The sequence below is a fragment of the Pelobates fuscus genome, chromosome 10 (assembly GCF_036172605.1).
Source record: "Pelobates fuscus isolate aPelFus1 chromosome 10, aPelFus1.pri, whole genome shotgun sequence".
NCBI lineage: Eukaryota > Metazoa > Chordata > Amphibia > Anura > Pelobatidae > Pelobates > Pelobates fuscus.
The window spans coordinates 134,044,842-134,061,237 of record NC_086326.1 but is presented as its reverse complement, the minus strand read 5'-3'; the positions used below and the strand labels follow the sequence as shown (position 1 = coordinate 134,061,237).

Here is a 16,396-nt window from a genome sequence, read left to right as displayed (position 1 = left end):
TCCCTATGAAGGGCAATAAAGGATCACATTTAGCACATTATCAACAGGCATTGTTTGAGCGAAGTGATGACCTAGGAGCAATCACCATGGAAACCACAAGACCTTAATTATTTCCTTGAAATGTCAACTGTATTGTAAGTAAATTGATTGATATATCATATTATGTCTTACATCCCCCAAGGCAAAATAGTATTTACTGAATCAAAGTACAGAAAATGTGGCGTTTGCTGATAACACGGGAGAAGTGTCAAAACAAAAAATCATATTCAAATGATTGCCTTATAATGCCATATAAAAAGTTTTAAACTTAACTTTATTTATCAAAGTGTTTTAGAAAAATGATGTGTAACTGATGCCCTATACTCCGACTGAGTATATCTGTTGTAATTCTCCCAACTCCCAAGTGAATCAGTGATTAGGGCTCTTGGTTACCCAAACATCAGCCTAGACTTGATGAAGGGCACAACAGGAACATCTTTATTGGAACATGGTACAGCCAATTTATGCAAAATCTGGACACAGTCAAACCCGCCCTGGAACACTCCCCCAACCCGGCTGAGCATATGGAACGCATAAACCTACCCAAAAACATACTAAAGACATAACATAATCCCACACATAATATATTCCCAAATAGCTCTTGGTCCCAGGATCCCTACAAATAGCGGAGTTATCGGATGTACAGAGCCAGAGAAATCATCAAAGTCTGGGCTTGAGGCTCGGTACATACCCTAAAACAGTTATTATTATTACTGGTATCTATTTAGCGCCAGCATAGTCCTTAGCGCTTTACAATATTATCAAAGGGGGAGATTTAACATTAAATGAGACAATTACAAAAACAAAGGGTCTTGCTCAAACAAGCTTACAGTATCACTTGGTTTAGGCTGGTAGATTCAAACTTCGTGCCCAAACTACCTGGGTGCCAATCAAGAGAAAGGGTGCAAACCAAATTGCACCAATCGGCGCTCAGGGAGGGGAATCGCTGGCCAATCAGAAAAAAAGTGCAAACCAAAAGTGCCTCACCAGCCAATCGCGAACCAGTTTAAATGGTAACTCCTTCTCTTATTGGCCGGCATGAACTTCCAGGCGGCCAGCGGGACTCTGCAGCTGTAAAGCCGCCTTATAGCTCCAGAAGTTCGGCTATAGCTTGCGTCTCTCTCTGGTGGATATATCCCCTTAGGTAGCACCAGAGAGAGCGCTCTTTGGGCAGGCAAGCAAGTGGACTGGGACAAGGGGATTGAAAGGATGGCAGGAACGTGGCATCGGTGGTGAGGGAATATAGTCTCTTGCCAGACACAGTTTGTTACAGCACTCAGAAACGGCGTTCCCTTACTTGATACAAATGCTGGAGGAGTAAAAAAAAATTACCTGCTGGTTACTGGTTTCCATGGTGACAAATTGACCCATTGACCTACCTATGTATTCATTTAATGCGTTTAGAAGGTGATTACCATTGTCTAACTGTGACATTGCACGGGCTAAAATCATTATATTTACATATATTATTAACAAAATTACATTATATACAGTGTGTGAATCCATTGTGACACAACCATTTATTTACAAGCAGATACAATGTAGGCTGTTTGGGACAAAACATCTCAGATATATTAAAAGATATTTATAAAATAAGCTGGAGTTTATTCTTTAGATCAGGGGTAGTCAACCTTTTAATACCTACAGCCTACTTTTGTATCTTTGTTGATGGTAAAATTTTCTTACCGCCCACCAGTGCCGGTGTAACTAATTTTATAGTGCAAGGGCGATTTTTTTTATTTTTAAATATGTACTTACATATTTTTATGTGTGTGAGGTGCTGTGTTTGTGTGAAGGGTATAGTGTGTGTGAGGGTTGAGGTGTGTGTGAGGGTTGAGGTGCATGTGAGGGGTGGAGTGTATGTGAGGAGGGCAGTCTGTGTGTGTAAGGGGGACAGTCTGTGTGTGTGTAAGGGGGACAGTCTGTGTGTGTGTGAGGGGGCAGTCTGTGTGTGATGGGGCAGTTTGTGAGAAGGGCAGTCTGTGTGTGTGTGAAGGGGCAGTGTATGTGTATGTGTGAAGGGTACATAGGGTCTATACTGGGACAGTCCTACAAAGCAGTTATGGATTGGAGGAATGATGGATATGTTTGCACTACGTTTTTAAAACAAAACACTTTGCTAAATTATTATTGCCATTTATATAGAGCCAATAGATTTCGTAGCGCTTTACAATATTATGAAAGGGGGGATTTAACTATAAATAGGACAATTACAAGCAGGGCCGGCGCTACCTGTTAGGCGGACTAGACAGCCGCCTAGGGCGCCCCTTGGGAAGGGGCGCCGCCAGGAGCGCCGCCCCCCCTAATGCTGCAGCCGCCCGAGCGCTCTGTAAAGAGCCACAGGCGGCTGCAGCTTTGCCCGGGCTGGTGCATCCATGAGGGCGCACCGCCCGGGCGCAGCATGAGGAGAGGGGCTGACAGGAGGGAAGCGCTCATCGTTCCCTCCTGTCACTCCCTCACTGTAGCGTGGCCGAGCCCTGTATGGTCCGCGGGTACAGGGAGCATCTGTCTCCTGTACCCGGCCGGACTAACAGGAAGTGAACACTGAGTGTTCACTTCCTTTTAGTCCGGCCGGGTACAGGAAACAAAAGCTCCCTGTACCTGCGGACCATACAGAGCTCGGCCATGCTACATCATAGGTAGGGGAGGGGGGGAAGAAAGAAACAGGGAGGGAGGGGGAGAAAGAAACAGGGAGGGAGGGAGGGGGAGAAAGAAACAGGGAGGGAGGGAGGGGGAGAAAGAAACAGGGAGGGAGGGAGGGGGAGAAAGAAACAGGGAGGGAGGGAGGGGGAGAAAGAAACAGGGAGGGGGAGAAAGAAACAGGGAGGGAGGGGGAGAAAGAAACAGGGAGGGAGGGGGAGAAAGAAACAGGGAGGGGGGGAAGAAACGGAGGGAGGGGGAGAAAGAAACAGGGGGGGAAGAAAGAAACAGGGAGGGAGGGAGGGGGGGAAAGAAACAGGGAGAGAGGGAGAAAGAAACAGGGAGGGAGGGAGAAAGAAACAGGGAGAGAGGGAGAAAGAAACAGGGAGAGAGGGAGAAAGAAACAGGGAGAGAGGGAGAAAGAAACAGGGAGGGAGGGAGAAAGAAACAGGGAGAGAGGGAGAAAGAAACAGGGAGAGAGGGAGAAAGAAACAGGGAGGGAGGGAGAAAGAAACAGGGAGGGAGGGAGAAAGAAACAGGGAGAGAGGGAGAAAGAAACAGGGAGAGAGGGAGAAAGAAACAGGGAGGGAGGGAGAAAGAAACAGGGAGGGAGAGAGGGAGGGGGAGAAAGAAACAGGGAGGGAGGGAGAAAGAAACAGGGAGGGAGAGAGGGAGGGGGGAGAAAGAAACAGGGAGGGAGGGAGAAAGAAACAGGGAGGGAGAGAGGGAGGGGGGAGAAAGAAACAGGGAGGGAGGGAGAAAGAAACAGGGAGGGAGAGAGGGAGGGGGGAGAAAGAAACAGGGAGGGAGAGAGGGAGGGGGGAGAAAGAAACAGGGAGGGAGGGGGGAGAAAGAAACAGGGAGGGAGGGGGGAGAAAGAAACAGGGAGGGGGGAGAAAGAAACAGGGAGGGAGGGAGAAAGAAACAGGGAGGGAGAGAGGGAGAAAGAAACAGGGAGGGAGGGAGAAAGAAACAGGGAGGGAGAGAGGGAGAAAGAAACAGGGAGGGAGGGAGAAAGAAACAGGGAGGGAGAGGGGGGAGAAAGAAACAGGGAGGGAGAGAGGGAGGGGGGAGAAAGAAACAGGGAGGGAGGGGGGGAGAAAGAAACAGGGAGGGAGGGGGGAGAAAGAAACAGGGAGGGAGGGGTGGAGAAAGAAACAGGGAGGGAGGGGGGGGAGAAAGAAACAGGGAGGGAGGGGGGGAGAAAGAAACAGGGAGGGGGGGAGAAAGAAACAGGGAGGGGGGGGAGAAAGAAACAGGGAGGGAGGGGGGGAGAAAGAAACAGGGAGGGAGGGGGGGGGAGAAAGAAACAGGGAGGGGGGGAGAAAGAAACAGGGAGGGGGGGGGGGAGAAAGAAACAGGGAGGGAGAGAGGGAGGGGGGAGAAAGAAACAGGGAGGGAGGGAGAAAGAAACAGGGAGGGAGAGAGGGAGGGGGGAGAAAGAAACAGGGAGGGAGAGAGGGAGGGGGGAGAAAGAAACAGGGAGGGAGGGGGGAGAAAGAAACAGGGAGGGAGGGGGGAGAAATAAACAGGGAGGGAGGGGGGAGAAAGAAACAGGGAGGGAGGGGGGAGAAAGAAACAGGGAGGGAGGGGGGAGAAAGAAACAGGGAGGGAGAGAGGGAGGGGGAGAAAGAAACAGGGAGGGAGAGAGGGAGGGGGGAGAAAGAAACAGGGAGGGAGGGGGGGGGAGAAAGAAACAGGGAGGGAGGGGGGGAGAAAGAAACAGGGAGGGAGGGGGGGGAGAAAGAAACAGGGAGGGAGGGGGGAGAAAGAAACAGGGAGGGAGGGGGGGGAGAAAGAAACAGGGAGGGGGGGAGAAAGAAACAGGGAGGGAGGGGGGGAGAAAGAAACAGGGAGGGAGGGGGGGGAGAAAGAAACAGGGAGGGAGGGGGGGGAGAAAGAAACAGGGAGGGGGGGGGAGAAAGAAACAGGGAGGGAGGGGGGGGGAGAAAGAAACAGGGAGGGAGAGAGGGAGGGGGGAGAAAGAAACAGGGAGGGAGGGAGAAAGAAACAGGGAGGGAGAGCGGGAGGGGGGAGAAAGAAACAGGGAGGGAGAGAGGGAGGGGGGAGAAAGAAACAGGGAGGGGGGGGGAGAAAGAAACAGGGAGGGAGGGGGGGGGAGAAAGAAACAGGGAGGGGGGGAAAGAAACAGGGAGGGGGGGGAGAAAGAAACAGGGAGGGGGGGAGAAAGAAACAGGGAGGGAGGGGGGGGAGAAAGAAACAGGGAGGGAGGGGGGGGAGAAAGAAACAGGGAGGGAGGGGGGGGGAGAAAGAAACAGGGAGGGGGGGAGAAAGAAACAGGGAGGGAGGGGGGGGAGAAAGAAACAGGGAGGGAGAGAGGGAGGGGGGAGAAAGAAACAGGGAGGGAGGGAGAAAGAAACAGGGAGGGAGAGAGGGAGGGGGGAGAAAGAAACAGGGAGGGAGAGAGGGAGGGGGGAGAAAGAAACAGGGAGGGAGGGGGGAGAAAGAAACAGGGAGGGAGGGGGGAGAAAGAAACAGGGAGGGAGGGGGGAGAAAGAAACAGGGAGGGAGAGAGGGAGGGGGGAGAAAGAAACAGGGAGGGAGAGAGGGAGGGGGGAGAAATAAACAGGGAGGGAGGGGGGGGAGAAAGAAACAGGGAGGGAGAAAGAAACAGGGAGGGAGGGGGGGGGAGAAAGAAGCAGGGAGGGAGGGGGGGGAGAAAGAAACAGGGAGGGAGGGGGGGGAGAAAGAAACTGACAGGGAGGGGGGGAAGACATTGACAGGGAGGGGAATTGAGGGGGAGAGAGAAATTGACAGGGAGGGGGGAGTGACAGGGGAGGGAGGAGGAATGAGAGTAACAAGGGAGGGGGGTGAAGAGAGTGACAAGGGAGGGGGGAGGGATTGACATTCATCACACACACACACACAATGCACCCCTTACACACAAAGACAATGCACCCCTTGCACACAGAAAAACACACAATGCATTACACACACACACGCAATGCAACCCTTACACACAATGCATCCCTTACACACACAGAAACACACAATGCATTCCTTACACACACTCAATGCACCCCTTACACACACACTCTCAAAGCGCCCCTTACAGACTCACACACTTCATCCCTTACATACACAGAAACACACCTTGCAGCCTTTACACATACAAACACAAATTCACACAATGCATTCCTTACAAACAAATCAGGACATCCCCTACACACTCCACCCCCTGTGAACAAACTCATTGGTGGACCCTGGGACCTTTGAGCTGTGTAAAGGGCCCCAAAAAATGGAGCTGCTTCCCGTTCTCCAAGAACATTGAGTTTTGTGACCACAGTTACAAACAGCCTCCATAGATCCTGTTCTACGCCAGACCAGTGGAGCCAGACTGCAGCTAGAGCCCATCATCATCCTCATCTGGTTGTAAGTAGGCAATCTAGTATATTATTTGTGACACTAATCTAATTTACCTCACATTAAAGAAACACTATAGTCCCCAGAACCACTGCAGCTTAATGTAGTGGTTCTGGTGTCTATAGCCTGTCCCTGCAGGCCTTTTAATGTAAACACGGCGGCACTGCAGCACTAGCGTTAGTTAACATGGCAGGTCATATGGGTGGGGCATTGTGATGTTACAGGGGGTGGGGGGGAGGCAAACTTTACTTTTGCCTAGGGCGGCAAAAATCCTTGCACCGGCCCTGATTACAAGAAAACTTCCAGGAACGATAGGTTGAAGAGGACCCTGCTCAAACGAGCTTACAGTCTATAGGAAGTGGGGTATAAAACACATTAGGACAGGAAATAGCAATCAAATAAGGTGGGAGTGAAGCAGAGCTCGAGGAGAGAGTAGAGTGCTGCCCTTTAGGAGAGAGCAAGAGACAGGTATGTAAGGTAGAGGTTACTCTGTGAGGCCAAAAGCTTTCCTAAAGATATGGGTTTTAAGGCACTTTTGAAACGATTGAAGACTAGGGGAGAGCCTGATGGCGGTAGGCAGGCTAGGGAGCTGCCTGCAGGAAGTCCTACAACCGTGAGTTGGCCGTATGGGTGCGATCAGCAGACAGGAAAAGCCCATGGTCAGACCGAGAAGGGTCAGACCGAGAAGGGACATACCTATTGATCTGTGAAGAGATATACGAGGGGCTAGAATTGTTCAGTGCTTTATAGGTATGGGTTAACACTTTAAATTGACTCCTATAGGATACAGGAAGCCAATGTAAGGACTGGCAGAGGGGGAGGTGTGAGAGGACTGACTAGAGAGGAAAATCAGTCTGGTGGCAGCATTCATTACAGACTGTAGCAGGGGCAATACGGCTTTTGAGAAGACCAATTAGGAGAGGGTTACAATAATCCATGCGGGAAATTACTCGAGCATGGACAAGCTCTTTGGTAGCATTCTGCGTAAGAAAGGGGCGGATGCGGGCTATGTTTTTAAGATGGAATCTACAGGATTTGGCAACATACTGGATGTGAGGCTCAAAGGTGAGGCCAGAATCAAGTATGATGCCAAGACAGTGCGCTTGCAAGGATGGACTTATATGGATACCACTAACTTGAAGGGAGAGCAAAAGAGGAGGATCAGTATTAGGAGGAGGAAAGACAAGGAGCTCAGTTTTAGAGAAATTGAGTTTCAGAAAGCGGGAGGACACACAAAGATGGAAACATCACATAAGAAAGAGGCTGTTGGTCCATTTATGAATCGAACAACTAATGTGTTTATTGTTCTTCAGTATAACCTATGTACATATCAAAGACATGCTAAAGATGAGAGGTGAAGGTTATGTTTGGAAAACTCCTAAATCTGTGTCCAATTTCCATAATCGATATCTGTTCTTGCTTCCCTCATTTTCTATTCCTTAGTGTTTTTCTTCACACATCTTACTTCCTTTTTTGACATTTAAGCTTCCTCCCTAACTTATTCTCTACCTTGTTTTCTAGACTGTATACTATAGATTTGTTCAAAATCTTTCGTTCTTTTTCACAGAAAGAAATGTTGTTCACGGCATGAAAAATCTAATTGATGCACTGGTAGGTTTCATCCACAGACTATCTTGAGACATTTACACTAAATTCTAGGATTCTATTGTCTTCGTTATTGAGTTGAATCTTTGAGCTTGTATGAGAACTATTTAGATTCTATTAAAATGGCTTATATTTCACAAAAAGGCTTCTTTTTATTACTTCTCTTCTTAGAAACAACGTCAACAGCACGGTGAATTATGAGATCCTTGCATTTCAGCAACGATGAACCGATAACACCTGAAAAAACTAAACTTTATGGCTATTACTGTAAATAGAAAATATTTACTACTGCATGGGAATTTTCAGCCTTGCGTTCATTTTTAACATTTAACAACTTTATCAACATTTAAAATTAATAAAATAATTTAGCATCAAAATGTTATAGAGTTTAGACAGCGTCAGCATTAAAAGATAGATGCTTCCGTAGGTGTTCAATAAAATCAGCTTGAGACCGGGATAATGCGTTGTCCGTTACACGCTTGGGTATCCAGCCCTGTGACAAACAAAAATGCAAGAACATTCACTTAGAAAACAGAAATTGAGAACTTTTTTAATGTTTTCATAATATTACTAAGTAACTTATACTCCATAACTAAACATTACAGCATATAACACAAACCCAGAATATACCCTGAGATAATATGCAGAGATGATTACTGAAAATCAGACTTGGCTTCTAGCACCAAGACACAAATGGCAATAGTGTCTCTTGGTATTGTATGTGCCTTTAGTCAAAGTCTAGTATCTCAGACAAAAAAATATTTTCATAGCAAACTTGTATAGAGGAGATTGGTTTTTGTTTTGTTTTGTTTTATTTATATAATAGCTGTTAATTAAAAGCTTTAGTGTGACGAATGGCCTATTGGCTCTTTTTCCCTTTCGCCATTCAAGTACACGCAGTGCCATTTTGCTACCATCGCTAGTGATGCAAAGAGCGCAGGTAGAGTGTATGTAGTTCTTAATGCCAGTTCCCTGGCTTGCAGAAGCAGGGCAGACGTATGATGATCTAAAGACAGTGTTACATTGTAGATCCGGGTTCTAACTTATTGTAGGATTATAAGAGGGAAATGGAACAGCTATGCTAGTTACTGTAAATAGTGCTGGTGTAATATGTTCAGTTACTCTTTGTCTCGTCTGGCCTCAGCTAGATATCAGGCTGTCTGATGGGATTTGGAAATGTACCTAGCAAGCCATTGTAAGATGTTTAGCTAGCACAGTGGAAGGTGGGACTGTGTCATATTTAAGCTTAAAGTAAGACAGTCATGGTTCTGATCATATCCCCACTGTAATTACTGTACCTGCATACTCCTCCCTGTATTCTGCAAGCAAGTGAGCCATGCCTGTAAATGTAGAAAAATCTGTGTGCTCATCCAATAAAGGAGTTCATTGGAGTTAGCTTTCATATCAATAAGAAGCTTGCTTATCTCTTCCTTTCTTGTCTGCTATAGTGCGGTCACTCACAGGAGAATTGCTGGTGGTTTTTAGCTAGATAGAATAGCCTGTAATACCCGGAGCAACTCTGCAGAGTATCCTGCTTTGCCGAGGGATTAGCGACTCAAGAACCAGAGCCCTGGCGCTCAGGATAGAAGTTTGTGCTGGCGATACAAGGTCCGAACTGTTATGCCTTTGGTAGCAAAGACGACAGGACCGTATCATTTCCAACTGAATTGCCAGTGGGAAGAAACACTGTGCTCACTAGCTGGAAAAGTACAGGGTCAGGGCTGTACTTCGGGGCCAGAGATGCTACAATTAAGTTTTACAAAATATTATGGTAAGAGACATAAGTACATTTCTTCTGCTTACTCAAAAATGGTAAAACGTTATGAAAGTAGTATTGGTAAAATTCAGCCATGGATTGTGACATTACCTTGAGATCTATGCTAAGAAGCCAGGTCATACGAGTTTTTTTACTGTTCCCATCAAGAGGTTGAAGGACAATGCAGGTAAGTCCAGCTTCAGCCCTGCAAATAAAACCAAGACCCCATCAGCTTGCTCTATCTTATATTTATATCACTTAAACTTGCCAACCTTCACATGCTAGTGGCCCGGGGCAATTGCCCCCCCTGCCGGCTCAACCATGAACACACATTGGTGTGGAACAGTGTTCTAATGCTGCAGCAAATGCATTTGGTAGTCTGTTAGCAGAGAACTGCCAAAGTGGGACAGCAGGCAGGATTTGTACAGGGCATTTACACTTTCACAACAGTAGGAGTTTGTGCTTGAATTGGTGTCCTGCAATCACAAGTTCTGTAGACCTGGACTGTCTCTCGGGGATATTATTTCCAGGCAGCCTGTAGTATCTGGGACCAGTCAGGATGCCATACTATAGTAATATGATACATGTCCCTAGTAGTGTTTGTAGATGGGTATGAGGTAAGACTCGATGTTCATAGGTTGTTATTTACAGCCATGGACTCAGGACTGCATCACTTGGGCATCTACAGGTTTCTTTAAATACTCGCTTATGCTGTGCTGGTCATAATGATATAGGCTCCTAATGCATACTATCCCCACATCACAATGCCACATGACCATTCATTCAGACTTGTTACCAAGCCCTCCCCTGCACTGATAGACAACGGTTAACATGTCCGTGCAAGCTGTAGGAGCCTCCTCCTGACACTAGCACTTGCCAGCCACTGATTGCTATTGACATGGGGAATTACTGTTTGCCAGAAATAACCAATTTACAATAACCATTAAACAAAAACGTGTAAAGTAACAGAGGTTTGTAGATTTTCTGACTGTGCTAGGGAAATTCCCCAAGGAGACACACAGGGTTATTGACTAAAGAGATCATTAAAATATTGTTTCATATTTAAGGCCAGAGTAGTCAAACTGATAGCATAGCTGACATAGAGAATGTTTCCCGTTCAGCTATATCGACCTTAACTTTGACGTCCACCTTGAATTCTCACTCTAATGAATAGCCCTACGTGTGAAGTATTTTTATTAGAATGACTATAGGATAAGAAATGCTGATTTTGATCTATTTCTGGAATGTCAAATATCCTTTAAGAGGAGTGGAATACCAATCACTTTTGTTGACCTGCATAATCTACATGCAGTTCAGACCGTTGCCTATGGGAAGAACCGAGAATTTCAGAGGCCCTAAATTCTATCAAACTACAATATTCATCCTTGGCCAGTGTTAAAAGAAGCTGTCCTGGCAGCAATTAGACGAGGGATTCCATAATCCAATTCAAGTGTTCACCTAGAGGGGATTGACCGTGACCCTTGCAGCGCACTGGGTGTTCCTATCTGCTATTGTTAGGGAAGAGAAAACCAAATACTACTTGGACACATGTGGAGAAAATCACTTCTTAAAAGCAAAATATCTACTAATGGAATGTTCAATCCATCTGTTTCTTCAACTCTCAACAAGCACTGCGTCCAAGATTTGGCTTTCATGTATATATGAATGGGTGTGTGAAGTTACACAGTGAAATTATGCCAGATAAAATAAACTGACACATTTGGAAGCAATATGTTTTCTTTTCTAACTTATGTTTAAGAACATCCGATGCAAAAAAATACAAAACGTTATAATCTTTAAAATAAAGTGATGTCCTTCCATTTTCTTTGTCTCTCTTTTTTTTTATAATACTTTTTTTAGAAACAATTTAATGAAAGATTATTGTAATATATTCTCCTCCAAAATTCATCATGGATTTTCTTTACTGTGCCAGAGGTAGAAAGTACTGTGCGAAGTCAAGGACAGACTGAAATTCAAAGATTTTATGCTGTCTGTATAAATGGTGGCTGTGTTTCAATGACAGAAGATCTCCAGCAGATGGCGTTGGTGTTTGCTACTAATTTGGAATCTCCTGTGGATAGTGCGACACTATTTAACTGGTGCCTCTGCATTCCAGGTCTAAGAGACTCTATGATTGTGGATGACTTTTGCCATTTTTCTTGCCTTACGGTTGACTTGTCCTAATGACTCTTTGTCCCATTATTTTATGGAGTATCTATTATACTAGTGTACATCACCCATTGCTTCTTAAAGATGTAAACTTGGGCTAGATCCTGTTTGGTTTACTAGAGACAGACTAAATGTTCAATGCATTGTCGTTGGATTCATTTCATACAAGCAATGCAGTTACTCGAGATGATTTAATTAAATAAGCACTTGTAATGAATGACAGTAATAGCTCACTTAGCAGCGCCTCGCTAATACAGAGCTTTTCAGTTGCAGGCAGATGATGAACTTCCATATCTCTTGTATTCTAAGGTAGTAATATTTTATAATTTAATGTTATTAATGTTATTACGTTTACATCTTTTTTTTGGGCATACCAGTATTGCACACTTCATATGATGTATGATAGTTTAAACAGGTTTTAAGGCTTTTACTGTATATGCTCTAGCAAATTGAAAAACAAAATATATAAAAAAAAAATATTTTCTCTACAGCGGTGTCTTGGAACCTAAACCACTGTATTAGCGGGATATGCCTGTATCTGAGTATACCAATAGGGGGAATGATGCAAGGCTATATAAAAGGGGCACTATAGTCAGCCCAGAACCACTACAGAATAATGACGTTTTTTCTGGTGTCTATAGCATGTCCCAGCAGGTTCAGCAATGTAAATGCTGCCTTTTCAGAGAATAAGCAGTGTTTACATTGCAGCCTAGTAAGGAGTCTAGTGGCTGTCACTCAGATGGCCACTAGTGGAACTTCCTGAGTTAGGTCCAGTAATGTTTGCAGCATCTACGTTCAGTGTCTCCACGCTCTGCATGGAGACGCGAAATGCTCCTCATAGAGATTCATTGATTCAATACATCTCCATAAAGAGAATCTGAATGGCGCAGTGAAGCATTTTGTGGTGAGAGCAGCCATTAAGTAGAACTACATTTTGACATCACATTGGGGGGATATCCTAAACAGTTATCATGTCACTATAGCGTTAGTTAGGAATACATGTTTGCATTCATAACATTATAGCATTCCTTTAATCACTTCACACCTTAAAACTGAGATTCAATTACCAGAAATTATAAACAAGGTCTTATGTACATGACACTATAACAACATCATGATTTAGTGCCAACAAAGGGCAGTAAAGTGTTATATGTTTTCTTTCTTTCTTTTATGTATATAGATCGAATTTAGTTATTTTTTACAGGAAGCAGAAATTGCCAATTTTCTCTTGTCTCTTTTTTTTTTGGCATCTCACTTTACTGATACTACCAACAAGCCATATAATATATTCTATATATTTTAGATACGTTCCGCTAAAATTAGCGTGAGCTAATAAGAATGCTTATTTTTCCTACTTTTGTGAGAAGTGTGACGATAACAGAGCCTGATGTGCATTTTATTGATTAAATAGATACTATATTGTATTTTCTGCTATTGATTTATCTCATTATAACACATATTTCTTGCTAGCTGTATATGTCTGCAAGGAGAGGATTTGGGCAAAGCTGTGTAGTAGTAAACCAATTCACAGTAGATTAATAGGAATCCATATTCTTTTAGATGGATACTCTTTTTCAATAATGGTATTGAATGTTGAAAATTGTAATGTGTAATTAAAACATAATCTTAAATTGGTGCAACTACAAATATAAGATGGATTAAAATCAAACACAGTGATACAGAAATGTAAACTAATGTTTGGTATACAATAAGTCAGTATTAAACAGACCATTTAGACCAAAACAGCAGAACCAGAAAAATCCTTAAACTTGGCCTTCTACATATCGTCACCACAAATCCTGTCCGGGTTATTGAACAAGACTTATTGACTCTGTATCATTAGTTGTGACTTAAAAACAAGCATTAATAAGGATGGAAGAGACTGCGAAAAACTAAAATTAAGGGATCATTGGATATTTTGTCAGCGATACAATTGAGGCTAGTCTAGATAATGATTCTGAGCTTGAATTCAAAACTAATTGAATTGATGAAAAAGGATGGTCTATTAGAGACACTGTCTATATGGAAGATAATAGATTTATTTGTGAAAGAGACACTCTAAGTACCAAAACCACTACATTGTACTATAGTTGTTTTGGTGCATAGATTCTGCCCCTTGTTTCTGATAATGTAAAGCATTACTGTTTAACAGATACTGCAATGTTTACATTTGTATGAGAACGCTACTCTAGTGGCAATCAACTGAAAGTCACTAGAGGCATTTCCACATTAACACCATCCAAGGTGTCTATGAGAAGCAGTGAATTGTTGAATCGCATTGATTGTGAATTCACTTCTTGCCAACTTACCAAGAGAGAAAGGAGGGTAATAGAGACGAGGGAGAGCCAGAACCAGAGAAGAGGGAGATTCTGGACTAAACATCCATCAAACTCAGCCAGACCCCACTGGACCCCCGGGTAGCTACCTCCTGTACCAAAAAGGTTTGAAAGCAAGAGAGGTGGCTAAAATATGTAAACTGTGATTTGTGTGTATACAGTTGTGCTCAAATGTTTGCATACCCTGTCAGAAATTGTGTAATTTTCGCATTGATTTTGAAAATATGACTGATCGTGCAAGAAATGTATTTTGTAAGAGGATAGTGATCACATACAGCCATTTATTACCACATAGTTGTTTGTCTCCTGTTTAAATCATAATGATAACAGAAATCACCCAAATGGCTCTGATCAAAAGTTTACATACCCTTAAATGTTTGGCCTTGTTACAGACACACAAGGTGACACACACAGGTTAAAATGGCAATTAAAGGTTAATTTCCCACACCTGTGGCTTTATAAAGTGCAATTAATGCCTGTGTATAAATATTGAATGGGTTTGTTAGCTCTCACATGGATGCACTGAGCAGGCTAGATACTGAGCCAGGGGGAGCAGAAAAGAACTGTCAAAAGACCTGCGTAACAAGGTAACGGAACAGGATATAAAAATATATCCAAAGCCTTGAGAATGCAGGTCAGTACTGTTCAATCACTTATAAAGAAGTGTAAAATTCAGGGATCTCTTGATACCAAGCCAAGGTTAGGTAGACCAAGAAATATTTCAGGCACAACTGCCAGAAGAATTGTTCAGGATACAAAGAAAAACCCACAGGTAACCTCAGGAGAAATACAGATGGCTATGGAATAATACAGCGTGGGTGTTTCAAGGAACACAATATGACAATACTTAACAAAAGTGAGCTGCATGGTTGAGTTGCCAGAAAGAAGCCTTTACTGTGCCAATGCCACAAAAAAAGCCTGGTTAAAATATGCCCAACAACACCTTGACATGCCTCACACCTTCTGGCGCACTGTAATTTGGAGTGACAAGACCAAAATAGAGCTTTACGGTCACAACCATAAGCGCTATGTTTGGAGAGGGATCAACAAGGCCTATAGTGAAAAGAATACCAACCCTACTGTGAAGCATGGTGGTGGCTCACTGATGTTTGGGGGGGGAGGGGGAGGGGGAAGGTGGGGAAGGGAGCTCTAAAGGCACTGGGAATCTTGTGAAAATTGATGGCAAGATGAATGCAGCATGTTATCAGAAAATACTGGCAGACAACTATTATAAAAGACTGCACGATGTCATTGATGCTAAACGGGGCAATACACCATATTAAGAACTAGCGGTATGCAGACTTTTGAACAAGGGTAATTTCATTTATTTCTTTGTTGCCGTATTTTGATTTATGATTGTGCCATTCTGTTATAACCTACTGTTGAATATGAATCCCATAAGAAATAATAGAAATGTGTTTTGCCTGCTCACTCATGTTTTCTTTAAAAATGGTACATACATTACCAATTCTCCAAGGGTATGCAAACGTTTGAGCACAACTGTATGTCAGTGTGTATATGTGTTATACGTGTGTGTATATTTGTGTATGTGTGTATCTGTGTGCATATATACTATATGTGTGTGTATATGTGTGTATCTGTTTGTGTATATATGCTATCAGTGAGTACATGTGTGTGCTATCTGTTTGCGTAATTATGTTATCTGTTTGTGTATATGTGTTATCTATGTGTATATGTGTATCCGTGTGATCAGTGCGTGTTCATGTGTTCTGTGTAAGTGTGTATCTGTGTAGGGACTGACAGAAGGGTGAGGCATGGGAGGTGCTGGCGGACAGGAAGATGAGCCTCGCTGCCGCATTCATTATGGACTGTAACGGCGCAATTTGGGAGCATGTAAGACCACTGATATATACATATACATTCAAACATATAAAAGATGATTACATTCAAACACAAACACTGCTCATAAATACAGCTCTGCAAGGAAGGGCACATTGTTTCCCAACTGGCAAAGCACTGTGGAACTTTTCCGTCAGACAAATATCTACCTTTTGGCCATGCTTGAGCTAGAGGGGGCCTAAAAACAAATTCTTGCACCAGGGCCCCCTTTACATTAGTTCTGTCACTGCCCTCATCTCCCCTATTCTAATATACTTCCTTCTTGTTGGCTACAGTACTGAGGAACATAGTGTCACAGCTCTTTTTCTGTTCCACCTTAATGCCGTGATTCTCAAAAAACACCACTGTTCATGTTGTAAGGAAGCACAACAAAATTTATGGGAGTTGTAATTCAGTTACAAGCTCAATAATTAAAAAGCATATAACTGGACTTCCAGTCACCCAAAGCAACACATGTATAATCACAAGATCCACCCCCATGGCAGTCTCAGTATTTACATACCCAGCTATTTATTTTTGCCCAAAGCAACACAGTTGTGGTGAGATGTACCATAAACAAGGGTTTAATATGGTAATTTTATACCACCACCGTTGTTTGTGCAAAAAA

General features: G+C 43.8%; 1 protein-coding gene across 1 annotated transcript in view; it reads right to left on the bottom strand.

Moving 5' to 3' along the window:
- Positions 1–7,931: 7,931 nt before the first annotated feature.
- Positions 7,932–16,396, bottom strand: part of LOC134575401 (steroidogenic acute regulatory protein, mitochondrial-like) — a 29,499-nt gene continuing 21,034 nt past the window's right edge. The window contains exons 6-7 of the mRNA XM_063434703.1: positions 9,536–9,629; positions 7,932–8,161 (exon numbers count right to left, since the gene is read on the bottom strand). Of these exons, the coding sequence (XP_063290773.1) occupies positions 8,057–8,161; positions 9,536–9,629 (199 nt within the window). The 3' untranslated portion in view covers positions 7,932–8,056. The remainder of the gene's footprint in view (positions 8,162–9,535; positions 9,630–16,396) is intronic.